Source organism: Lynx rufus, unplaced genomic scaffold (assembly GCF_022079265.1).
Source record: "Lynx rufus isolate CCGP_SWC_20201006 ecotype Redwood Valley unplaced genomic scaffold, mLynRuf1.p SCAF_16, whole genome shotgun sequence".
NCBI classification, from domain to species: Eukaryota; Metazoa; Chordata; class Mammalia; order Carnivora; family Felidae; genus Lynx; species Lynx rufus.
Genome location: NW_025814830.1, coordinates 16,286,088 through 16,312,649, shown reverse-complemented (window position 1 = coordinate 16,312,649; position 26,562 = coordinate 16,286,088). Strand labels below are relative to the sequence as shown.

Below are 26,562 nucleotides of genomic sequence, written 5' to 3'. Positions count from 1 at the left end.
GACTTTGGGATTGCTGGGTCATGGGGTGAGCGCCTGTCTAACGTTCCCAAGGTGTGTGACGGGTTCATGACCCCGTCAGCAGTGTGTGGGAGAGCAGAGTTTCTCCATATCCTCACCGACAACACGGTGTTGGCAGGGGTGGTGGTTTCCATTTGTATTTCCCTAGTAATTTATGATGTGGAGTGTCTTTTCATATGCTTCTGGGACATTTGACTGTCCTTTTCTTGTGAAGTGTCTGTTCAGTTCTTTTGCCCATTAAAAAAAATGTTTATTTATTTGGTGGGGGAGATGGGCAGAGAGAAAGAGGGAGAAAGAATCCCAAGCAGGCTCCACACTCAGTGCAGAGCCCAGCCCATGGCTTGATCCCTCAAATCACGAGATCATGACCTGAGCCGAAATCAAGAGTCCGAGGCTTAGCCAGCTAGAGCCACCCAAGCGCCCCTCTTTTGCCAATTTTTTAAATTGGGTGTTATTCTTTTTCTTATTGCTTTGTAGGAGTAGTTTATTTATTCGACATACAACTACTTTGTCAGATATATGCCTTGAGATCTTCTCCCAGTTCATGGCTTGCCTTTTCACTGTGCTTTTAAATTTTTATTTACTACTTTTAATTAATTAACTAATTAATTAATTATGAGAGCAAGGGGGGGGCAGAGAGAGCAAGGGACAGAGAGAATCCCAAGAGCCAGAGGTGGGGCTTGAACTCCCTAACCATGAGATGATGACCTCAGCCAAAATCAAGAGTCAGATATTTAACCGACTGAGCCACTCAGGTGCCCGCCTTTTCATTGTAAGTCTTTTGGTGAGCAGACCTTTTTAATTTTGATGAACTATTTCATGGTTACTATTGTTTAGTGTCCTTATGTAAGAAATATTTGCCTATCTCTAGGTCATGAAGACATTCTTCTGTATTTTCTTCTAGAAGCTTTATGGATGGTTTCACACTTAGGTATATAATCTAGAGTGAGAATTTTTGTTTAAAGTGTGAGGCACGGGGCAAGGGTTACTTTTTTCCACGTGGGTAATCATTTGCTCCAGTGGCCTTTATTTAAAACATCAATGTGTTGTCACTCAGTTGGTGCCTTTGACATAAACCAGATGATAGCATACGTGGTCCGTTTGTGGACTGTGTTACATTGGTCTCTTTGTTCTTACACCGGTACCACACTTCCTTAAGTACTGTAGCTTATACTTTAGCAAGTCTTGGAACCTGGTATGCAAATTCTCCAACTTTGCTCTTTGTCAAGGTTGTTTTGACTTTTAAGTCCGCTCCATCTCCACATACATTTTGGAATAGGCTTGTCAGTTTCTTCAGAAACATTGTCTGAATTTTGATAGCATGTGTGTTGATACTATAAATCAGCTTGGAGAGGATGGTTATCTTAACAGTCACGGGAGCCTTCTCCCTGATCCGGACATGATACCAGTGCTTGATCTGTGATCACTGGGACTGGGTAGGAGGAGTCTAGTATCTATTAGATAACTATTGACATTAACTTTTTTGAATTATGGTACATTAAACAGGTTATTAGTGGCAATTTCTATTATGCCTTTAAACAGAATACTGACTTTTGAAACAGAAGCTCTGTTTTCTCAGTTTGGGTTACAGAGTGACTTCTGGTTTAGAGGTTATTAGTAGCCTTTGTTGTGGGTTGTGGGGATGAATTTCTGATTTCAGGGTCTTTGTTTTGGAAGTACATTTTGTTCATTTACAGACTGTATAGAGAAATAATGAAGTAACTCTTGAAGTTTATTTAGTGTTAATTAAATTTTAGGACCCTTTTTCAGTAATGTGCATGTTGTTAGTGTCTAAAGTATTTAAAATGGTTACTTAACTTTAAAGTATTTGGAATAAAAGTTCTCTGATTTCAATTACAGATTAATTTCCCTGAAGAATACTTTAAAATACATTAAAATTACTGTTTTTTTGTTTGTTTTTAAAACCCAGTTACTTTTTTTTTCAGAGACAAAAGGATCTGTCCTGATCGACACCATATTAATCCAGAAATAGACATGCCAAGGAAATTATCCAACCAAACTCTACCAACATTTGGATACATCAAAGTAAGTTTTGCTGAAGATCCTTTTTTCCAGTAATTAATGACCATTTTAATGAACATATTCCATTCATAGGAGCAGAATAATTATGACGCTATTGTACCACCATTAATGTGACAGTAGCCATGTGTCCTTACGAGATGCCTTATTTCAAGACCCCAGTTTATTTAGAAAACCAACATCAAATGGAGAAAATAGATAAACCAACCTCAACAATCAAAGGATTTTTTTTAGTTGTGCTTTCAGAAAGAAAGTTGTTTCCATTGGGGACTATTAAAAATAGTGCAGTGATAACACATGTCTCTTCACGATATCCATGGTCCTTTGAGGAAATTCTGAAATGTAGATAAAGTTGCTGACTTAAGAGTTTGTCACTTTCTTTTGAATCCTTTTTAATACTTACTCTTTTCTTCTTTTTGTTTTTAAATTTTTTTTGATGTTTATTCATTTTTGAGAGAGAGCACAAGCAGGGGAGGGGCAGAGAGAGAGGGAGACACAGAATCCAAAGCAGGCTCCAGGCTCCGAGCTGTCAGCACAGAGTCCAATGTGGGGCTCGAACCCACAAACCGGGAGATCATGACCTGAGCCGAAGTCGGACACTTAACTGACTAAGCAACCCAGGCGCCCCTCTTCCTTTCTTCTTGAGTTCAGGACTTCTTTTTACCTTCCCTTTTCCCTAAAGCAACTATGTTCTGCTCATTTGTGCCATTCTGTCTCCCTAGTTCTGTTACCTCATTTCTAAGTTTTTCTGGTCTATGTTCCTTTATACATGTTGTTTATCATGTATGTCTCTCTCTCTATGTATATATATATGTGTGTGTGTGTCTATATATGTGTGTGTGTGTGTATATGCGTATATATATATACATATATATATATATATTCTTTCTCTCTCGAGAGGATTATATATATATATGTATATATACATACACACACACACACACACACACATATATATATACACACACACCTATGGGGCTTGAACTCACAATCTCAAGATCAAGAGTTGCATGCTCCACTGACTGAGCCAGCCCGGCTCCCCATTATTTTCTTAATTAACAAGAGGAAAGGTAGCTTGTTTTCAAGTTGAAGGGTACAGTTTTGATCTAGGTTGTGGATACATCTTTCCCAGTGACTCCCCTATTATCTGTAGGGACTGTTACTCTCCTTATTCTCTTTTTTGTTATAACTTAATATGGAATTTGGTCTTAATTCTTTGCTACAGCTCCTTTTCAGATAAAATATATTTCCCTTGAATTTTAGAATGTCTGAGTCAGGGGAACATTGATAATTTCCAAGTTTCCTTTTCTGCTGTTTCTTTCTTGTAATTAAAATAGGTGGGGACATAGTTTCTGAGATTGTGCAGATTTCCTGGCTCCATTTCCGTCTCCCACATGCATCTGGCCCTTCATCTCTGTTGTCTTTGGATGGATAGTTTGGAGACTTCCTGGGGCTCCAGCCTTCACCCACTGTTGGAATGGAAGAAAACCTGCCAGGCTCAGTTGCTCCCGTCTTACTGGCCTCCCCCACCCCCGCCCCCGGCCCCACCCACAGTGTTTCCACTGAGTACCTGTAGCCACTTGTGGACTCCTGTGTTTAGGCCCATCTGTGTTTAGGCTCTTGCATGTGCTTCTTCCTGCACAGACAGTGATACACGCAGGCTTCGTGATGCGGCTGGGTTTGGCTCATCTGCTTATTTTGTTGTTGTTGTTTAAATTAATAGATACTTTACTTATGTATTTTTAAATGATTATTTTTAAGAGAGAAAGCACGTGTATGTGCACGCTCACAAATCAGGGAGGAATAGAGAGGGAGACAGAGGATCTGAAGCGGGCTCTGTGCTGACAGCAGAGAGGCCGATGTGGGGCTTGAACTCACAAACAGTGACATCGTGACCTGAGCCAAAGTTGGACGCTTAGCTGACTGAGCCATCCAGGCACCTCTAGACATTTATTTAAAAAAAATTTTTTTTTTCAATGTTTATTTATTTTTGGGACAGAGAGAGACAGAGCATGAATGGGGGAGGGGCAGAGAGAGAGGGAGACACAGAATCGGAAACAGGCTCCAGGCTCTGAGCCATCAGACCAGAGCCTGACGCGGGGCTCGAACTCATGGACCGCGAGATCGTGACCTGAGCTGAAGTCGGACGCTTAACCGACTGCGCCACCCAGGCGCCCCGATATTTATTTTTTAGAGCAGTTTAAGTTTACAGAAACACTGAACAGAAAATACAGAGTTCCTGATACCACCCCAACAGCTTCCCCTATTAGTAACATCTTGCATTAGTGTGGCACATGTGTGACGATAGATGAGTCAGCGTTGATACGTTTAGTTGTTAACTGAAGTCTGTAGCTTACATTAGGATTCATTCCCTGTAGCGAACATTCGGTGGATTTTACCAAATGCAGAGTGACACATGACTCTACATTGGTGCCACAGAACTCTTCAACGGCTCAGGACCCCCCTGCTCCACCCTTCCTCTCTTCCCTGAAACTCTCAGCAGTCGCTGATACTTTACTGTCTCATATTTTTGTCTTTTCTAGAATGTCATACAGTTGGAACTGTACCTTATGTAGGCTTTTCTGGCTTTTTTCATTTTTCAAACTGGCTTCTTTTTATCCCTTAATAGGTCATTTCTTTTTATTGCTCAGTATACCATAGTGTATCCATTCACCTTTTGAAGGACATCTCACTTGCTTCCATGTTTTGGCAATTATGAATAAAGCTATGGTAAATATTTGTGTGCAGGTTTTTGTGCAGACCTAAGTCTTCAACTCATTTGGATAATGACAAGGAATGCGATTGTTGGCTTGTATAGTAAGGCTGTTTTTCTCCGCAAGAAACTGCCCCACTGTTATCTGAAGTGACTGCACCATTTGTATTCCTACCAGCAAAGAATGAGAGGTCCTGTTGCTTCACTCCTCTCCAGTAGCTGATGTTGTCAGCGTTTCGGATTCTGGCCATGCCAGTAGGTGTGTAGTGGTACCTGATTGTTTCAATTTGCAGTTCCCTGATGATGTTTGATGTTGGGCATCTTTTCGTGTGCTTACTTGTCACCCGTATGTCTTCTTTGGTGAGCTCTCTGTTCAGGGTGTTTTGCCCATTTTTTAATTGGGTTGTCTGTTTTCTAATTGTTGAGTTTTAAGAGTTCTTTGTAGATTTTGGATACCAGTCCTTTATCAGATACATGGTTTGCAAAAATTTTCTCCTAGTCTTGTGGCTTGTCTTTTCGTTCTCCTTAGAGTGCCTTTTGCAGAGCAGAGGTTTTTAATTGTAATGAAGTCCCAACTTTCCACTTGTTTTTCTCATGGAATCATGCTTTTGGCATATCCACAGAGTCATCATGAAACCCAAGGTCACTTAGATTTTCTCCTTTGTTATCTTCCTCATCTGCTTTTATTTTGGGGTCTGTGGGGATATTTTGTCAATTAGCTTTGTTGTAAAGTATGCCCCCGGTATTTGGTTTTGCCATCTCATTGCTCTGTCTTTACATGGGGATTCAGAGTCAAAACACGTGACACTTCATCACTGTCACCTTCCCAGAACCCCTCTAACCAGATCCTCCCTTTTAATCTGCTCTGTTGAGGTTCAGTGTGCATACAGTAAAAATCATTATTTTAAATGTATAGTTTGTTGAGTTTTGAGAAATATGTACAATCATGTAACCACTGCCACAGTCAAGATATGAACATTATTATTGCCTCAGAAAGGTCTCTCCTGACCCCTCATCCCCAACCCCAACTCCTGGCAGCCACTGGACTTGCTTTCTGTCACTAGACCTTTGTGTTTACTAGAATTTCTTGTAATGGAATCATACAATACGTAGTCTTTTGAGTCTTATCTCTGTTATTCAGCGTAATGCTTTTGAGATTCACCTTTTTCCTTATCGAGTAGGATTCCCGTGGATTGCCTGTCTGTTCACAAGTTCATGCCATTTGAGTTGTTTGCAGTTTCTGGCTGCTGTGAATTTCTGTGTTACAAATCTTTTTAGATCTGTATCTTCATGTTTTTTGAGTGAGACAGTGGAATTGCTGGCTCATATGATTGTGTGTGTGTGTGTGTGTGTGTGTGTGTAAGAACTCGCCAAACCGTTTTCTATAGTGGTGGTACCATTTTACATTCTCACCAGCATTGCATACAAGAGTTCCAGTAGGTGCATATTCTCAATACATGGTGTTCTCAGTCTTTAATTTTTGCCACACCATTGCATTTGCACAGATAATCTTATTTGTGTTTCTCTGGTGATAATCTTGGACCTCTTTTCACTGCTCATTTGGCCCTTTGTATCTCTTTTATGAACTCTCTTTTCATATTTTTTTGCCCATGTTTTTGCCTATTTTTAAATGAGTTGTTGAGTTTAAGAGTTCTTCATGTATTATGGGTATCCTTTGTCAGATAAATTGCTAATATTTTCCCTTGGTTGAAAAGCAGAAGTTTTTAATTTTGATGAAGTCTTCTTTCTCACTTTTTTATTTTACATTTTGTGCTTTTCATGCCATAAGAAATCTTTGCCTATCCTACGATTGCAAAGATTTTTCCCTGTTTTTTTATTCTAGAAGTTTTTTGGTATTACATTTAGGTCTGTGATCCATCTCAAATTAATGTGTGTGTGGGGGGGGGTATGGATAAGGGGCAAATTTTTCCCTTATAGATAAATGGTTGCACTAGCATCATTTATCATAAAGACCTTCGTTTCCCCTTAAATTACACTAGTACCTTTGACATAAATTAGGAGACCATATTTGTGAATTATGAATTTTTTCTTCTATTCTTTGGTCTGTTTGTGTACCCTTGTAAGGTGCCACATTGGTTTGACTACTGTAGCTTTATAAATAATCCTGGAGACTGGTAGGGAGGTCTTCCCAACTTGCCTGTCGTCTTTAATATCCTTCTGACATTGAAAAATTTTAAAGCAGCTTGCTAGTTTCTACTTAGAAGCCTGATGGGATTTCAAAGAGCATTGCATTGAGTCTATAGATTAATATGGGAAGAATTGACAATAAGTATCTTAACAATACTGAGTCATCTTGTCCATTTACATGGTATAGCTATCACTCCATTTATCTAGGTCATCTTTAATTTCTCTAAGCAACGTGTTATAATTTTCGGTAGGCTGATCTTGTATTTTGGTAACTTTATCCCTCATAGGTCATGTTTTTGGACATTAATGTTATTTTTCTTTAAACTTCATTTTCTGATTATTTAGAAATGCAGTTGATTTGTGTGTCCTTACCTTGTATCCTGCAACTGTAACAAAGTGAATTAGTTATGTGCAGGACTGTTGGTGAGAGTGGAGTCAAAACAGGCAGGGGTGTGACTAGAAGGGACCCTTCTGGTGTGCCCAGGACCAGGGATTTTCTGGGCACATGGGATGTTTAGTGCTGAAAGCAGAAAGGCCCCAGACAAACCAGGATGAGCTGGTCACCCTTTCTGGAGGCCTCCTTTGGTCCACAAGCTTCTTTTTGCCCCCTCTATTCTGCCAACTTAATGTGTCTTCAGATGTGCTAATGCCATGCAAAGGTGATAACCACAGACTGCCACATCTGGGGCCTGGATTTTGTTCACTGTGTGTGTTGAGGTCTGTGAGGCTTAACACAGAGGCTCCTAAACTGGGAAATATGGGGGAAAAGAAACTCTCCCCTTTACTCCTGTCACCTTAAAACAATCATCATTAGCATCTTAGTACATTTAGTTTGTCATTTTTCTTTGTGCATCCTTTATTTCTTCTTAATTTTTTAAAATATTTATTTTGGAGAGAAACAGAGTACGAGCAGGGGAGGAGCAGAGAGAGAGGGAGACACAGAATCTGAAGCAGGCTCCAGGCTCCGAGCTGTCAGCACAGAGCCTGAATACGGGGCTCAAACTTGTGAACCGTGAGATCATGGCCTGAGCCGAAGTTGGACGCTTAACCAAATGAGCCGCTCTTTGTGCCCCTCGTTGTGCATATTTTAAAAGATTTGTCGTTGGTGTCTATATTATGTCCTGCTTAGCTCTCGGAACGTCATAGCAGGCATATTGTCCGTACCACCGTGTGGTCACTGTCTGCCATCATGCAGTGGGCCTCTGGATGGTGGGGGAGAAGGCTTCCCTGGCAGAGGCCATCTGTCATGCAGGAAGGGATGCCGGGCTCCCTGCCTGGGACGGCGGCGGGCCTGAGTAAGCACTGAGCGTTTATTCAGGCAGCTTCCTCCACGGTGCTGCAGAATGGCTGGCTCGGGACCCGTGACAGACATGCTACCTGTCCTCCTGTTGGGAGGGTCTGCAGTGGACAGGTGAGTCAGAAAGATGGTGACACGTGCTGTGGAGAAGGTGAAATGCAGCAGAGTCCCAGGGGGTATGCTGGGTACACGTGCTGGAGGACAAGGGGCCTGTGGAAACTGTGGGCAGGGAGGGACTCCGAGGGGTCAGCTACACTGAGAGCCGAATGAGAAGCATCCGGCCACGGGAAGATCTGGGGAGGATTGTTCCAGGGAGAGGAACCAGCGAATCCCCCCAGCAGAGTTAACATGGAAATGTTCGTGGCACAGGACAGGGCTTGTTGGCAACGAGAGGGGGAGAATGTCCGGCAGTGGAGCCTGGGGGCGCCACAGAGGAGGGCCGTGGGCTGCCAGCCCCATGACATTGATCGTGAGGGGCGACCCTGCCCCTCCTTGCCTGCCCCTGCCTCCCAGTGAGCAGCACCTTCTCCGCCGGTAACTGTGCTGTCCTGGTGCCTGCTGCCAGTAGCTCGTGACTCCCCACCTTCACGTGGACGTTTTGCTACGTGTCTAGACCGCCTTCTCCATGCTTTTGCTAACATACGTGCCCCCCGGCGTTGCTCCTCGTGCACTGCCCACCCTGCATACACTTGCCTGTGCAGAGCTGTCTTTCCGCTCGTGTGCCGGCTGCGGCACATCTGTCAGCCCGTGGGTTGCTGGGGGTCCCTCTAGGACATGGCTCGTCTCGTATCCCTAGCGCCTCATACACCGTAGGCCCTCGATTCGGTACTGCCTGTTACGGGAACACAGCTCAGAAAGAGCTCCAGACCCAGGGATGCTATTTAAGAACAACAAAGTGCAGTTAAGTAAGCAAAGGAACACTTAAAATTTACAATGAAGCTTTAAAGTAACGAGGCTAACAAAGTCTTCCCGTAGGGTTTAAAGTGAAACCACACTTATTTGTGAGTCCGCTAAGGTTTCCTGTTGTTTGTTGGCCTGTTTCCTCGTTTGCATTTCCGTCCCTGCTGGCCTGCTTTGGGCCCTTTGGTCACGTGCTGATTTCGGCAGGTGCCTTTTTGGCTTAGATTGAGTTTGTTTTCTAGATATGTTTGCTGTTTCTTTTTGTTCCCCCAGATAATACCCTTTTATATTTTGAATGCAACGCATTACTTTGGGCGTATAGTTGATAAGCACGTGGATCTTTATGCAACCCTTAATGCTGAAATGAACGAGTATTTTAAGGGTAACAGCAATAACACAGCTGTTGAAAAGGTGGAAAAATTTGGATTATATGGATTAGCAGAAAAAACACTTTTTCACAGGTAAAGGTCTATTTATTTCGTCTCTAAAAGTTGGGAAGCATTTGTCCCAGTGGTTTCGAATCCCTGTTTTGACCCGTGTCCATGTGACCCAGTGTGCACGTACGCAGCCTGGCTGCCGGCCGGGAGGGTGGTGGCAGCATCGTGTCCCCCCGCAGCTGCCTGGCACGGCGCCGTGCCTGTGACTTATCCAGCCCTGGGCTCCTGAGCACAGAGCGTGGAGGACAGCGTATCACTCACACACCGGTTCCTGAGCCGTCGCTCTGTGCCCCCTACAGGCACACTTACATCATTCCTGTAAAGCTGTAAAGTGGGTCCCATCTTACAGATGAGCAAGTTGAGCCCCGGCGAGGTCACCTAGATTATGTGACCTCAGCTTAGTAAATGGCACAGCCGGTGTTCCGACACCGGCAGTCTGCCTCAGGGACCTGCTCACGCCCGTGGTTGGCAGTCCAGACTCCGCTCGGTGGAGCCTAGAATGAGAACCTTCGAAAGTTCACCTTACTGTGTTGATTTTCGTTGTGTTGTCAGATAAGGGGATTTACTCCATTCAACGGTACTACCCAGTTTTTATTCTTCTACGTACTTGAATTAAGCCATTCTGAGTGCTCGTGACAGCTCCAGTTAATTTTTATTTCTAGTTTGGAATAAAACTGTGCAGTTAGGGTCTTTTTATACGTTTTGGATGTAATGACTAGGTTGAGGCAAAGATTGTGTTCCTTTGGGATCTCTGTGTCAAACTGAAGCCACTGTTGTTCTCCAGGGTTGAGGTGTTGGAGATGAGCCAAAAAGCAGACAGCTGGGGCCTGGACAGCGTCCTCGTCAAGTTTATAGACGAAGGCCGGACTGGACTCGTCACGAGACACCAATTGCTGCCTCTCCCAGAAAATTTCCACGCTCTGCCCCCGCAGGCGGTGGAGTTCATTGTTTGCAGAGTGAAACCCGCTGACAACGAAGTTGAATGGAACCCAAAGGTAAGTTATTTTGGCTCTTTATGTCCTGTTGACTTTGAGAATATACACAGAATGGAGGTTTATTTGAGTGTAGGCAGAATGCGTCCTGGTCCTGGCCAGTTAACGCAGCAGTTGCTTGGGTCCCTGCTGGTGCGGGAATGCGCGGACAGCTGCCGTCCCAGAGCCAGCTCCCAAGCCCCAGAGAACTGCCTGGCACCGTCGTCATCATTAGCGCTCACAGTCTTGGAATTGGCATAAAATATGCATTGCTATGCAATAAATTGGCTGTCAGCTCGAGAAGAAACAGTGTAAGCACCAGGCGAATGCCGCTGGCAGGCGGGGGTGGGGCCCCCGGGGGCCCGGGTGATGGATATTCTCTGGCCAGGCGGGGTAGCTCCCCTGCGGTTGGGACGATGGTCAAGGAGAGAGAGTCTGGAAGGGACATTTCCTCTGGGCTCCTCAGGAGGAATAGCTAGCATGTCACCTCGCAGACCGGATGAGGCACTGAAGGTGAAGGTGCACGGAAGACTGATCCCACGTGGGCTCACCTGGCTGTCCAAGGCGGGTGGGCTTTCTCGGGGGTAAAATGTGCCTGAGAGAGTACTCAGGCACGTCTGGTCTGCTGTGGGCTCGCGTGAGGGAAAAACAGCCACGTGCCTGCGAAAGGGTACATGGAAGCCTGGGGCCCCTCAATTCCAGGGCGCTTCGTTCTCATTGAGCTTCCAAAGAAATGGGCATCCATACTTTGAAGACTTGTTCACAGAGGAGAGAGGATACTTGGCCACAGTGGGAAACATGCAGCTTGGGAGTCCAGAAGTGCCGTGTGCACTGTCCTTACCGAGCCCCACGGCTCAGTACCCTTGTCCACAGAGGGGCACCATGGCCTCTGTGACCCCCCTCACGGGGAGGTGGGAAGGCACAAGGAAATACACAGAACAGGTTTTTGCAAAAGTACACAGCATAAACGGGATAAGAGATTTTCTTAAAGCTTCAGATAAGTTACCTCTTTTACTTTTTCAGATCACTAGGTACATTCATCATAAAATCATTGGGAAATTGCATGATGCGAAAGTGATACTGGCTTTAGGAAACACAGTGTGGGTCGACCCAATGGTGAGTGTGTGTTTTTCTTTAAAGAAATCTGTGTTTGAATGGGCCCCTGAAATTATTCATATTATTCTAATTTGTGGCTTGAATAATTGTTTGCCTCGAATAAATGGAGGTTTTGGGGGATCTCTGTGTTAGGGAGAGTTGGTTTTTTACATATTATTTGGGTCATGAATTTGGTTGTAGATTTCTTGTATAAGAGAATCCTTTACACTATAACCCAGCACTCACTATGGAGACAGGCGTTTTGAAACTCTCCTTGCTCCATGTGACAGTCTCTGATATTTATAATTCTGTTCCACTTTTTCAAGGTTTGGTTGTACACTATTAAGTCAGTTTCACAGTCCTCTGTCTCCACTGGTGGTGGTGGCCCCACGTGGGATCGGTCATGTCGAGGATTCTTGGGCTTTCAAAAATAGGTTTTGGGGCGCCCGGGTGGCTCATTCGGTTGAGTGTCCGACTTGGGCTCAGGTCATGATCTCACGGTTAGTGAGTTTGAGCCCCGCGTCGGGCTCTGTGCTGACCGTTCAGAGCCTGGAGCCTGCTTCAGATTCTGTGTCCCCCCTCCCCATCCCCCATTTGCTGTTTCTCTCAAAAATAAATAAACATGTAAAAAAAATGTTTTTTTGAAAGGTAGGTTGAATTATGGTTACAGTTTCTGCCTCATTCCTTCAGCAAATATTTATTGAGCACTAATATTTACGTGTTAGGTCCTGTGTGGGAGCACTTGGCTTCTGTCCATGAACAAGAACTCCTACCCTGAGAACCCTGCTTTTCAATTTGAAGTTTTGCTCCATTGGACTTAAATTAGTATGATGATAAGATTTAAAGGAATCCAGTTCTTAAGAATTGTTCCACTAGAAGTTATTTTTATGAGACTGGAAAAGCCTTAACACTTACAACAAGAAGCTTGGGTGTAAGATTTAGGGGTTCAGAAGAGAAAATGATTTTCACTAGAGAAGGTAGAGGTTGCCAGTTTAGGTAAATGAAGATTTGGGGTCTTCAGTTTCCGTAATAGTCAATATTCTGGTTGTTTAATGGAGAAGAAAAAATATGGAAACTTGATTAACTGATTTTGAAAACTATAGCTGAGAAAATGAAGAAGCTAAAACAGAAAACCCACCTGGCGTCTGCTCCCGCAGCTCCGAAGTATAGCGCTGTCCGTGGCTCGGTGGAGGGGAGACAGACCCCCACACCTGCTTCCTTCTCCACCCAGCCCAGCTCAGCCCCCAGTCGAGTGGAAAGAGGCGCCTGCGCCATTCCCAGGTGGGAATGTGTTCTTGGTGTTCACTTCGGAAAGTGCTCCCGCTGCTTCCCCTGCCATGAAAGGACCGCGCGGTCCTGGGTCTGCACCTCCCGTCAGCAGGAATCAGGATGTTGCAGAACTTCATATTCTATCCACATTAAAATTGATGAGAGTATTTTGGTCGCAGGAGAAAACCCAGTGGAGGAAACTGTCCAGAACATGGGACTTAGGGCCTTGGCGTAGCCCCTCTCTGGGCGCCAAAGTCTCCGAGCCTTGGGGTCCTCCTTGTTAGGAGAGGTGAAAATACTCAAGTAATTAAGTTAGAAAGTTAGAAAGTAAGAGTTGTGTGTGTGGTCCTTGCATTATAGATTGGTCTCAACTGGGGGTTTTACTCTAGGATTCAGTTTTGGGCCTCCCAACCCCAGACCTCACCATACTTCTGCAGTGTGGGGGCAGGTTCTGGAAGCATCTCACGTGTGACTTCTGATGCGGCAGAGGGAGGCCCATGTGCACCAAACATTGCACGGTGAATCGCGGGGTCACCGAGAGCATGTTTGATTTAAAAGTTCACGGTGTGATCCCTGCAAATGTGCTTTTTCTTTGATTCAAGGTGCACGTTACAAAACTGTCAAATCTGAAAACTTCTGTCATTGATTATAACGTTCGTGCTGAAATTCTGTCAATGGGAATGGGCATTGACAACTCAGAGCATATGGAATGCCTGAAGACGTTACAGGAAGGAGTTAAAACACCACCCGGTGAAGAAAGCTTAAGCCAAGCCCCGTAAGTGGACTTTTTTTTTTTTTTTTTTAACTTGAGAGACAGTGTGTGTGTGAGCAGGGCAGAGGGAGGGAGGGAGGGAGAGGGGGAGAGAGAGAGAGAGAGAGAGAGAGAGAATGAATCCCAAGCAGGCTCCAAGCTCAGCGTGGAGCCCGACGCAGGGCTCAAATCCCACAACCCTGGGATTACAATGAGCCAAAATCAAGAGTCGGATGCTCAGCTGATTGAGGCACAGGCACCCTTGTAAGTGGATTTTTGTCTCCCTTTTGGAAGAGCTGTTTTGGGGGACTATAACTCACAAGTGTTCGAGATTTTTTCTTTCTTTCTTTCTTTCTCTCTTTTTCTTTTTTTTTTGAAAGTTGACTAGGTTACTGAGTCTCCATGTTTCTATCGCTTAGCTTCGATAATTTCTCAGACTTGGGAATCTTATTTTATCCACACCCCAATGCCCATTTTTTTGCTTTGGGTGGAATATTATAAAACAGATGCCAGACATATTGTTTTACCTGTATCTCTTGCCAAATCAGCTTTTGTTATCTTTTCTCCTGACTGCACACACACAGAACAGTATATACACCGTAAGTGTAGTTTGGTGGGCTTTCTGAACACAGAAGCCAAGCCTGAATCAGAAAGAGGGCGTGAGTCCGTGCCACCCCCTGCCCCTTCCCCGAGGGCAGCTGCCACCCTGACCTGGAAGAGCATGGATCGCTCTACCCTGATTTGTACTTTGTTCGAAGGGAGTCAAGCAGTATGTCTCTGGTCTGGCTTCTTGGGCTGGGCACAGCTTGTGAAATCCATCCGTGTTGTGCATGTGGCTGTAGGTCGTAAAATCTTAACTGCCACATGACATTCCATCGTGTGAATGTACTGTAGTTTGTTCACCCCGCCTGCTGTTGGTGGGAGGAATCTCCCCGCTCTGAGCCGCTTCTGGTGGTGGTTAAGACACATTCTCCTGCCTGTGTTTTGGTGCATGTATAGGTGTTACTCCTTGAGGCTGGTATTTTGCAATCTGTGTGTGTTGTGTGAATGAGCCCGGGTTGCATCATTTTCACTTCTCTTCCTTTTATGCAAATATACCTGAAAAAAAAAACAAACTTGGATTCTTCGACACTTTGTGGGACTGTTGCTTTCCTCTACCCAAAATTCCTTGACTTCCTGCCTCTGAGACTCCATCACAGCCCACACACCCCGCCACATAAACGGGACAGTCTGCGTGTCTGGTAAACATCAACGTCCCACAACTTCACCCTCACATTTGTTTGGCTTTCTTAACGTCAGGACAGAGTTACTTTGTACTCTTTCAGTTTAATTTTTGTGCCTGTGCGCCTTTTAAAAATCCATTTTTTAAGGGCAGTTGCCACCTTCATTTCTATTCATCCTCTCCTTCATGAATAAAAGGACCAGTAATTGCTTTCCATCTTTTCCTAGTGTAGGGCTTTCTTTCCCTGTTTTTTTCAGAAGAAATAGATAAGCTTGACATTGTAGGGTGTAGTCTTTATTATAACCAAGATTAGAGACATAATCTGATTTTTTTTTTCAGATGGGCTTTAAAAAAATTTTTTTTAATGTTTATTTACTTTTTGAGAGAGAGAAACAGAGTGTGATTGGGGGAGGGGCAGAGAGAGAGGGAGGGAGACACAGAATCTGAAGCAGGATCCAGGCTCTGCATTATCAGCACAGAGCTCAACGTGGGGCTCAAACCCACGAACCAGGAGATCGTGACTTGAGCTGAAGTCGGATGCTTAACTGACTGAGCCACCCAGGTTGCCCCAGGGCTTTTTTTTTTTTTTTTTTAATTTTTGAGAGGGAGAGCAGGTGCATGAGTGGGGGAGGGACAGGGAGTGAGGGAAAAAGAATCCCAAGCAGGTTCTGCCGCATTGTTAGCACAGGGCCTATCGTAGGGCTCAATCTTTCTCTCTGTCTCTCTCTCTCTGTCTCTCTCTCTCTCTCTCTCTCTCTCTCTCTCACACACACACACACACACACAAAGAAAGGAAAAACTGGAATTGCTGAGGCAGAGTTAAAGCTGCTGCCCAGTAGTGTTCCAGACTGGGAGGCCCAGTTTACACTTCCACAGGCAGAGGATGAGAGACTGTGGAAGTCACTGGGAAAGTACCTGGCACCCCCGTGGGGAAGGATGGACTCATCAGGAAGAACATTGCAGCCACCTGGTGGAAAAGTGGGCAGAAGACTGAGCACCTGAGCAGACACTTCACAACGTCTAACTAATGAATTGCTCAGTAATGAATATGTGAAAGGGTGCCCAAACTCCCTAGTCTTCACAGAAATGCAGATTAAAGCCACGGTGTGATAATAGCACTTCATACCCGCCCGCCCCCCCCAAGTGAGGGAAAGAAAATACCAGGTGTTGGTTAGGCTGTGAAGTAACAAAAGGCCTTTAGAAACTTGACTAGAATGTTGTTATTACGTCTAAAAAATTAACAGTCATTTCCAAAATTGCATGTGTTTCTTATTGTGTTAAAATATGCATAACAGAATTTCTCAGGTTTTTTTTTTTTAAGTTGTGAAATACACATAAAACCTGTCGTGCTCTTCTAAGCATCCAGAGTACATTCACAGGAATGTTACAGGAGGGCGGGAGAGACTCTGGTCCTGGCTTCCCAGTGGAAGAAAGGATCTCGCAAACAACAGACAGCAGAGGGATAGAGTTTATTGAGGGGAAGTACAAAGCTGTCAAAAGTGAGGGGTCCCGACTGGGGAGCCACCGAGGATTTTTGTCCCTGACTTTTTATTGGGACCTTATCAGAAAGTCTGTGAGACTCCCCTCCTGGCACCTAGTCCGGGCGGGTCTGGAATACCTTTTTCCCTTCCCCCCGCCCCCCCAAATCCCACCGCCTCTTTAGCCTCCCACTTGCAGCTGCAGCCTGCCTCCCTGAGGGTCGAGGGTCGAGGGTCGCTGATCGACCCCTGCCTGATGTTAACGTTCCCTGCTCATCACCACCACCACCGTCCCCCTCCAGAACGTTTTCATCTCCCCGAACGGAAACCCTGTCCCCACGAAACTCGAACTCCCATCCCTGCCCCCACGGCCCCTGGAGACCTTCATTCTGCTTTCTGTTAACTCGGCCTATTCTGGGCACCCCGTATCAATGGGACGATGCAACGTGGGGCCTTTCGTGTCTGGTTCAGCTCACCCCGTGTGAAGTTTCCAGGGCTCACCCACATTGCAGCACGTATCCGGATTTCCGTCCTTTTTAAGGCTGACGAATATTCCACTGTGTGGATAGACCCCATTTTGTTTGTCCTTTCATCTGTCAGTGGACGTTTGGCTGTTGTGAGTAGTGCTGCTGTGAACATGGCCGTACAAACCTCTGTTGAAGTCCCTGCTTTCACTTCTTTCTGGGATACACCCAGAAGTGGCATTGCTGGATCATACGGTAATTCCGTGGTTCATTTTCTTCAACTGCCGAACTGTTTCCCACACCAGCTGCTCCACTTGACGTTCCCAGCAGCGATGCACGAAGGTTCCCGTTTTCTCCAAATCCTTGCCTAGAAATTAGCCCAAGGTGAAGGCTTGAGGTCTCCTCAGGACGTTTCTGAACACGCATCTTGCCTCGGTATGCGTGTGGCTTTCTGCCCCTGAGTGCTCTGGTTGTGAATGTCCTGATTTCCTAGTGTCACCCAGCTTCTCCTCTGGGCCTTAGGTGGCCTGTGGTCTGCTGGGTCCCTGATCCCTTCCCCTCAGCGTCTGTGGGCTTGTGGTCTCCTTTTCTGAGCAGTGCCCGCCATTTTCCGTCTGTGTTCCAAGTTTGGTCCCTCAGGTCCCCCACCGGACAGGTCAGAGTGGACCACACAGTAATCTGTGAGTCAAGTCTGCCCTGTTACCTCTGGTTTAAGGTGGGGATGGGAATCGGGCTGCTGCTTGCCCAAAGCAAGACCACCACACCGTGGCGGGTGGGCCAAGGGCTGGTTGAAATGCCAAAGGCCTTTCCTCCGGTTTTGAAGCTGGCTTTTTCTTCATCGGGCGTTTGCTTTGTTGCTGTCAACCTTTGGGTGTTAGCTCCTGGAAAGTTGGTTCCAACAGCACCTGGTGGTGCTTTCAGGGCTTCTGTGGGGAGATGGGAAGCTGGCGCTTCCTTGCCCACCATTTTGTTCTGGATGTCTTCTGGTGGCAAGGCGCGGGAATATTTCTTCAGTCTGATTTTGTTTCCAGTTCATCTAATTAACAGATAATTACTCTTAACTGAATTACCATTGGGCCACTTGAAGCTTTAAAATTCATTCCGTAAATTTTTATTGTCTACTGGGGATACAGCGAACAGATGAAGGGCCATCTTGTGTTTTAATAGAGCAAGACAGACTATAAGCAGGTTCCAGAGATACATCGATGGTGACAGGTGAGAGGCAGCAAATGAGCACTGAAAGGAAGTTAGGGTGGCTGTGGGCTGAGGAGAGTGAGCAGTGGCCCAGGCACTGGTCAGGACAGTCCTCCTGAGGGCATAGAGAGGGCTCCATCATCCCGTGATTCTGGGAACAGGGAGGAAGGTGCAGCGACTAGAGCAGAAATGCGGCAGGGTGGGGGACCGTAGGTGCTGAGCAGTCCTGGGACGTGATCTTGTGCCCAGTTTCAAAGACGAGGCTCCCGCTCTAAGGAGGCAGAGCCATGAGAAGGTTTTGAGCAGAGGGATGATTTAATCAAAAGATCCTTGGCACCGGTGTTGAGGATAGGCTGGGGTGAGGGACGAAGGCTGTGCTGGGAGTTCAGGACAGGGTGACACTGGCTTGGGCGAGGGTGGCTGTGTGGAGGTGGTGAGAAGTGGCTGCTTTCTGGATATATTTGTAGTCAGTGTGTGGCCTCACGGAGCCTTGTTGACAGGTCCTGGGTACTGAGAGCCCGAAGGAGCGAGCGCTGAGCCCTGGGGCCCAGTGTTGAGAGGCGGGGGCCTATGGGGACACCGGAATGGAGCCTGAGAAGGAGCAGCAGCAGGGTAGGAGGAGGCCTGGGAGGGCGAACACCCAGACGGCAGGTGAGGGAGGTGTCTCAGAGCAGGAGCCGTGAGCCTGCCAGATGCTGCCAGCAGGCCCGAGGAGTGAGCACAGGAAGCTGGCCATGGGGGCGGCCATGGGGCTGCCGGTGACCTGGGAGGACTCCTGCTGACTGATGAATGCAGGAGAATTTGAAAGAACATGGCAAAGGTTAAAATACTTCACCGTCTGAGGTTGGTAGTTTTTATCTTAACGGATTGGGTGCCCTGAGATCAGGATACATGTCAGTTTCTATACACTTTCAGGAAGCAAAAAATGCTCCATGCTTGCTTATAAGATATTCTTCTAAAAACAGACACCGCATTAGAGTTTAGCAGATTTAATGAAAGCGAGGCTTGATCACTTCTGTGAAACACAGCAACTCCTGAGCCCCAGCTCTGTTCTCTGCTTGGCCCTCTGTACTCTGATTGTGTGGTTGTGCAGGAGTCTTGCACACCTGTGACCACACACGTAAGGCGGAAGTGCAGAGGACCGCGAACTAGGTTCTACAGATGGACCTGCCCAGGAGAGACTCCATTTCAGGAGCCGAATGGCGCCATTCTTACAGCAGGTTGGGAAAGAGGACAGATCTTGGGGATGTAAAAGATCTGGAAGCCATAGGGCTTGACAGTCATAGGGAGTGTGGTTCTGTAGTTCTGAGCCCTGGGGGTGGGAGGGTATTGGCATGGCGGACAGTTCCAGGGTGCTTCCCAGAGAGCATCTAGCTCTGGAGGGGGAGATACTGAGTTGGTTTGGGACATGTTAAGTTTAAGGGTTATCAAAAGCAAAAGCCTAGAGCTCAGGAAAGCAGCTGGGAAGACTAGTCTGCTGGTATTAAAGGAGAGTCACAACTGGGAAAGGGTGTGATGAGGAGGGACAGAGCCCCAGCAGGTGAGGGTCTGGTGAAGGAGAGGAGGGCCCCGGTGGCATTAGGGTGGGTGATGGAGGGCCTGGTGCTGCACGGTGCGGGGGACGAGGCCTGAGGAGGGGTCCCTGCCTGGCTGGTTGGAACACGGATGTGCGTTCACCATTTGGGGGGTGCCGTTCACAGGCTTCATGTGCGTCAACCAGAAGTCCCCTTGGAGAGACACATGCACACTCCCCACACCATGGATGTGTGTGTGTGCACACGTGTTTGTATAGTTTAGTATGGTTTGCTCCTTTAGGCTGGGATTCTCTCTAAAACAATGCATAAAAAATGAATTACGTTGTCACCCATGAGGAAGGCAGCGGGATGGCTGGGGAACAGGGATGAAAGAGATTTTTCACTGTAGACCTTTTTATTTATTTCAAAATATTGAACTGCATGAATGTGGTTACCTGCTCAAAAAATGTAAACAACTTAAAAATGTTTTAATTTTAAATTGTACCGATATGGAGTAATCTATCTCTAGTTAATTGGATAATGGGCAGAAGAGTGAATTTAATAGGATCCCATATCATTAAATGGTGTGTGTGTGTGTGTGTGTGTGTGTGTTTTAGATACAGATGGCAATATTTGCTTATTTATGCAAAGAATATTTCTAAACAGAGACCCACACTGGTAAGGGGATGTCTCCGGGAGGAGAAGGGGCTGAGGGACTAGGGCAGGGAGCAGAGATGGCTTTTACTTCCTGCCCTTTTAACTCCTTTGGTGAATGAGTTACTGCATTTATCTGACAGTCTCTGTGGATCGCCTGCTCTGTGCTCCCAGCAAGGTGGGCAGCAGGGAGCAGACCTGGCGGCCCCGCCCTCCATCCGGAAAGGGGCCCTAAGCTGTGTGCAGGTCTGACTTGTGGCAGTAGGCACCTCACAGTCATTTGCCGCCTGTCTTCCTCCTCTTGCTGGGGGGATCCTGGAGAGGGCTAGAGTCTGCTCTCTTTCCGTCCCGGAGCTGACCTTCACCTCCTCCGTCCAGGGCGCCTTCTTCAGCAGAAGATGCTGCTTGTCTGCAGAGCGCGCGGCAAGAGGACAGGGGCTCGGGAGGAGGTGCTGACTCCAAGACAAAGCCAGAAAGCCAAAAGCATGGTTGGTGATTTAAAACATGGCTGACTTAAAATCATGAAAGCTTGGAAATTTCACAATGTTGAGGCTATCCACTTTTAGATGAATTATATAGAAGGTGACATAAACTGCTGTTATCTGAATTCCTATTTTTCACAGTTCAACCTCCAGTGGTTTTATTTTTCAAACGGGAGACTTTTTTTTTTTTTTTTTTTTTTTTTTAAAAGAGAGCATGAGCTGAGGACAGGGGCAGGGGGAGAGAGAGAATCTTAAGCAGGCTTCACGCTCAGTGCAAAGCCCAGTGCCGGGCTCCATCCCATGAGCCTGGCGTCATGACCTGAGCTGAAACCAACAGTCTGACACTCAACCAAAAGAGCCACCCAGGAGCCCCCCCCCAACGTTTTTTTAATAACTTTTTCCTTTTTGTTAATTGAGGTATAATAACGTTCATCCAATAAAGTACACAGCTCATCAGAATTACTTAATGTGTGTATACGTCCATTGACCGCACCCAGATGAAGCTGTCGAACATTTCCAGAAGCCCAGGAATCTCCCTCATGCCTCTTCCTCACCTGAAACCCTTCCCAGGAACCATTGTCCTGACTTCTGTCACCACCAGTTTCGCTGAGTTAGAAGCACAGAGTGTATACTCCTGTGGCTTTCTCACTCAGCATCCTATCTGTGGGATTCATCTAGATTATCACGAGGAGTGGTGATACTTTCTTGCTGCTGAGTTGTATTCTATGATACGAATATACCACAACTTATTTGTCTGTTTACCTATTGATAGACACTGAGGCTGTTTTCGGTTTTTGGCTGTTATTAAAGCTGCTGTGAACATTCTCGCTCAAGTCTTCGGATGGAAGATTCAAGTGTCTTAGACTTAGAAGTTCAAATGGCATTGTTTCAGAAAGTGTTGTGTTTAGCACTGGTTCCTCGTGTATACTGGCTACAGATGACTTCCCATGTGGCGGGCATCTTTGGTCCCAGCAGGGCACGGTAGCCCCAGAGAAGCCTGTGGCTGCAGCAATAATGCCACTCCTTTCAGAGTAACTTTCCTTTCCTGATTGTTTTTTTTTTTTTTTAATTTTTTTTAACATTTACTTATTTTTGAGAGACAGCACAAGTGGGGAGGGGCAGAGAGATAGGGTGACACAGAATCTGAAGCAGGCTACAGGCTCTGGAGCTCTGTCACCGCAGAGCCCAATGTGGGGCTCAAACCCACAAACTGTGAGATCATGATCTGAGCTGAAGTTGGACCCTTAACCGACTGAGCCATCCAGGCGCCCCCTGATTGTTTTTTTTATAGTATTTGTCAGAGCCCATTTTTATTAGTTCTACTAAGTGTTGTGCATTTTAATTTTTTCTAATTATTCTTTGCAAGCGGATACTTGAGTTACTGTGGAATTTGTGCTCTTCAGTTCTCAGCTAAAAGTTGCAGGAAGTGGGAAAAGTACATATGGGTACGTAGATTATACAGTTGCGTATAAATAACTTATTGGAACATTTGACCTTCTGCCCAGAAACTCTACCTGAAAACACGAGAGACTCTTCTCTTAATAAAACCACAGAACCTCTGCAAAGGTATGTCCATCCACCGTTGGAGTTGTCTTCCCTCCCTGCCTTGTGAGTAAATAGTGATGCGTGTGTAAGTCTTTTTCTTCTCTCTTAGCTTCCACCCACAAATCAGATGGTTCCAAAAAGACGACGTGGTCATACTGAAGATAAGAATAAGGAATGTAAAGGATTACAACTGTAAATATTTCAGAGATAGAGTCGTGTTCAGGTAGGTTCATGTGTGTCTTATAAAGGACACTAGAAATCACTTCTAACACGTGAGAAGACCGATCTCTCCTTCTGCAAACCTAGTGCCTGGACGGGAGAGAAATTTTACGTGGCCGATATGGAGCTGCAGGCCAACATAGTAAGAGACGGCTGCAAATGCACGATTACAGACGAGGAACCTGTCATCACTCTCGCGAAGGAGAGAAAGGAGCCTTGGGGCAGCTTACTCAAACAGAGGGTGAGTGCACATTGGCCCCGGCTGCTCTCAGCACCCCGAGCGTCACCTGTTCTCTCACTTACCGTCACCTCTTCTGTTGAACAGAATCCTAATGTGGCTTTCGATTTCGATCACTGGGAAGAACGTGAAGAAGAGGAGAGCCCCTTCCCTAAGGGTAAGATGGGGTGCACCCCTTCCTGGGGAGGGGCAGGTGCTGAACGCCACGGGGCACACCTGATCACGCCGCTGGCTTGAGGACTGAGGCGTTGGTGGGAATCAGTCGTTCACAGGAAGCCCTTAGGAATTTGTTTCCCCCTTGTGGTCGATCTTGGTGCTAAATGTTCTGGTTTGAGGAAGCATCAGCTCTTAATTATAAGCATACCTTCTTATAACACTTGTGCACATCTTCCCAGGAGAGTAATTTATTTATAAGCAGGCCAGTTTTACCTGTTCATTTCTTGCCTATTTCTTCACTGTTTAGTGAAAATCTGAAATAAGTTATTAAAAATAGAACTACCCTACAACCCAGCAATTGCACTACTAGGTATTTACCCAAAGGGTACAAAAATACCGATTCAAAGGCTCACAGGCACCCCAGCATTTATGGCGGCATTATTAACAACAGCCAAATTATGGAAAGAGCCCAAATGTCCACTGACCGATGAATGGGTAAAAAGATGTGGTGTATATATATACAACGGAGTATTACTTGGCAATCAAGAAGAATGAAATGTTGCCATTTGCAATAACATAGATGGAACTAGAGTGTATTACGCTAAGCAAAATAGAGAAAGACAAATATATGATTTCACTTGTGGAATTTAAGAAACAAAACAGATGAACATAGGGAAAGGGAAGGGAAAATAAGATAAAAAGAGAGAGGGAGGCAAACCATAAAACAAATACAGAGAACAAACTGAGGGTTAATGGAAGGAGGTGGGCAGGGGGATGGGTTAAATGGGTGATGGGCATTAAGGAGGGCACTTGTTGGGATGAGCACTGGGTGTTATATGTACGTGATGAATCACTAGATTCTACTTTTTTTTTTTTATGTTTATTTTTGAGAGAGGGAGAGAGAGAGAGTGTGAGCAGGGGAGGGGCAGAGAGAGAGGGAGACACAGAATGTGAAGCAGGCTCCAGGCTCCGAGCTGTCAGCACGGGGCTGACAGCAATGCGGGGCTTGAGCTCACAAGCTGCGAGATCATGACCTGAGCCACAGTCGGACTCTGAACCCACTGAGCCACCCAGGAGCCCCGCTAGATTCTACTTCTAAACCATTATTACGCTTGGATTTCAATAAAATTTAAAAATTAAAGTAAGTTGCAAAATAGCGCTCTAGAACCTAAGGGACTTTTTTTTTTTCTACATTGGCCAAAATAATGGTGGGGCTGGGGAAGGGAGATTTGCTAATCAGCCTGTAGTTAAAAGGTTTTCAATAATATGTCTTATAGTTGTGAATTGTAAAAACCTGCCCTTGAAGGTGGCAGAGGTGGCTGAGAGCAGTGACGGGACATCGGAGGATGACGGAAGCGAGAGTGAATGAGCAGAGTCAGACCCAGAAGGGTGGCCGGAACCACACAGAGATGGACACACCGTGTGGCTGGGATTTCAGGAGACAAGCCGTCATGGCCAACCTGTCCTTGACTCAAGGATAAATTAGGACCTAGTGTCATCCTGTGCACTGGGATTGGTATTGACGAGAGATGGGCTGCAGGGGCTCTGGGGGAGGGGGGGAGGGCACTGCTGTCACTCGGGCCCAGCCTCCTCCTGAGCCATCCATCCCACACTGGTCACACGCAGCCCGTCCTAACACTCGCCTTGAATGACGGGGAGCACGGTGTGCATTTGAGGGATGAATTGTACTTTCTGGAGCTAGTCTGTTTGCGTTTTCGTGTAGACCTGTTTGGTACATTGCTAAAAACCTGGTGTCCTGCATAGAAATTGAGGTTTCCAGCTTACAAAGTCATGCTCAGCACTGCCTAACAGAGCTTTCAGCCATGAGCTAGTTGGGATTCAGCAAAACTCGGAGTGAAGCTCTAGGATAGACCAAGGGTAAAAGTGGGGTGGCCTCGGCAACTCCCAGCCGGACCTAGGGCTTTCTGGAGGAAAAGCTACTGCTTCTGAAGAACCACCTGGGCTGCAGAGTCCTGGGCGAATGGGACAGAGGTTTGTCTTTAGTGGAATCTGGAAAGGACCTGTGGGGCCTTAGAGGTGACCCTCAGGACAGCTGGGTGTGAGGAGCCAGGACATTCACGATGCCATCCTGGGGTGGGGCTGCGGCCTGCAGGGTCGCGAGGTTCCCGGAGGAAGGTGTCCTGTCACCACCTGACTGTGGGGGCGCCCCGAGCCTGATGCCCGCGCCAACTGGGAGAGTTAGAAAGGAACAGAATGCGAGCCCCACGCACGGCTTTGCTGTGCCTCGAAGCAGGAAAGGAAAGGGACAGAACATGACTGTCGTGACTGTCCCCAAGATTTTTATTCTTAGTGTACGTCAGAAAGCACAGGTGTCCGCGTTTGTGTTTGTCCCAGGTACATAAGCCACCTCTGGAACGATAGGTAAACTCTGTCATCAGGCTGTCCGTGAGTAGGTTTGGATCACGCTCTGGCTCTCAGTTTCCTCATCTGTAAAATAAGACATTCTGCTCATGGTGTGGCCTGCCCTTGCTTCGGGCATTGCCCCAGCACGCTGCCGGGCAGGGGCCTCTGTTCCGCGCAGCGCCTCGGTGATGGAGGTCAGACCCCTGCCCGCTGCGGGGAGCACACCCTTGCTGCTGCTGTGACTCCCGTGGGTTGACCGGCAGGTGTCACGTGGACACATGCGGTACAGTGGTGATTGTCCTTTTTCTTCACTAAATTGTGCAGGCTCTTCAGGAAGTAGGAAGTCCTGGTCTTTGCTGGCAAAGGTTTTGTAATGTCCTCAGCAGGTGTCGGTTTCTGTAAATAGAACTTTTGCTCCCACTGGGGGAGCCTTTGGACTGGTGGCCGGGCCTCCTGAGCTGCACTGGCTTTTCTTGTGATTGTTGGCCACCCGCCGTTGATGCTTGCTTATAATCACTCTCTTTTGTAAAACGTAGCCCATAATTAGAGCAAGTAAGAGAGCTGCATAAAGGGAGGGGGGTGGGTTCTGGTTCTCTCGTGTCGTTCACAGACAGCCAAAGGGAAATGGTGGGGGAGCAGGGCTGTAGGTTTCAATCTTGCCTTCTTTTTTCAGACATTGAAATGTACTACCTGAAGTCCTGGATAACATTCTGTAGGATGTAGGCACCGACTTGTGAAATGTAAACAATGACCAGTTGTTTTTGTTCTATTAAAACATACTGATTTCACGTTTGGGGAAGATTTCCGAAATGCAAAGTGAAAGTGCTTTTGTCTCTATGCTTCTAAAATTGCTCTCATACTTAGTCGTGGTGTGAATATTTTTTGTAGTATATCAATAAAATTTCAGCGTTTTCACAGAAATGCCATTTTACGTTTTTTTAGACAGTGTTTTCCCTGAGTGCCGAATGCAAACTAGAATTGTATTCATCACCCTTTCTGGTTTGACCAGAGTGTCTGTGAGGGCTGAGGTGGGGCCTGTTCTGGGCACCAGGCTGCGGATGGTTCTGGATGGTCCGTCTTGCAGTGGGGGCCTCGACATTCAGCCTGGGATAGACCTGCCTCGGACACGGGGGGTGCGGTACTTCTGGGAGCGGCGAGGGTGGGCAGTAAAACATCTGTACTTCAGTGTGTTAAGAATCTGTTTCAGGGGCGCCTGGGTGGCGCAGTCGGTTAAGCGTCCGACTTCAGCCAGGTCACGATCTCGCAGTCCGTGAGTTCGAGCCCCGCGTCAGGCTCTGGGCTGATGGCTCGGAGCCTGGAGCCTGTTTCCGATTCTGTGTCTCCCTCTCTCTCTGCCCCTCCCCCATTCATGCTCTGTCTCTCTCTGTCCCAA

The 26,562-nt window shown here is 46.5% G+C and overlaps 1 protein-coding gene across 1 annotated transcript in view; it reads left to right on the top strand.

Moving 5' to 3' along the window:
- TDRD12 (tudor domain containing 12) overlaps positions 1–24,230 on the top strand; it is a 69,304-nt gene extending 45,074 nt beyond the window's left edge. Inside the window, exons 22-32 of the mRNA XM_047079339.1 lie at positions 1,965–2,064; positions 9,390–9,577; positions 10,338–10,548; positions 11,548–11,640; positions 13,491–13,663; positions 20,544–20,653; positions 22,153–22,213; positions 22,302–22,415; positions 22,499–22,652; positions 22,737–22,806; positions 24,083–24,230. Coding sequence (XP_046935295.1) covers positions 1,965–2,064; positions 9,390–9,577; positions 10,338–10,548; positions 11,548–11,640; positions 13,491–13,663; positions 20,544–20,653; positions 22,153–22,213; positions 22,302–22,415; positions 22,499–22,652; positions 22,737–22,806; positions 24,083–24,174 — 1,366 coding nt within the window. The 3' untranslated portion in view covers positions 24,175–24,230. The remainder of the gene's footprint in view (positions 1–1,964; positions 2,065–9,389; positions 9,578–10,337; positions 10,549–11,547; positions 11,641–13,490; positions 13,664–20,543; positions 20,654–22,152; positions 22,214–22,301; positions 22,416–22,498; positions 22,653–22,736; positions 22,807–24,082) is intronic.
- Positions 24,231–26,562: the final 2,332 nt, after the last annotated feature.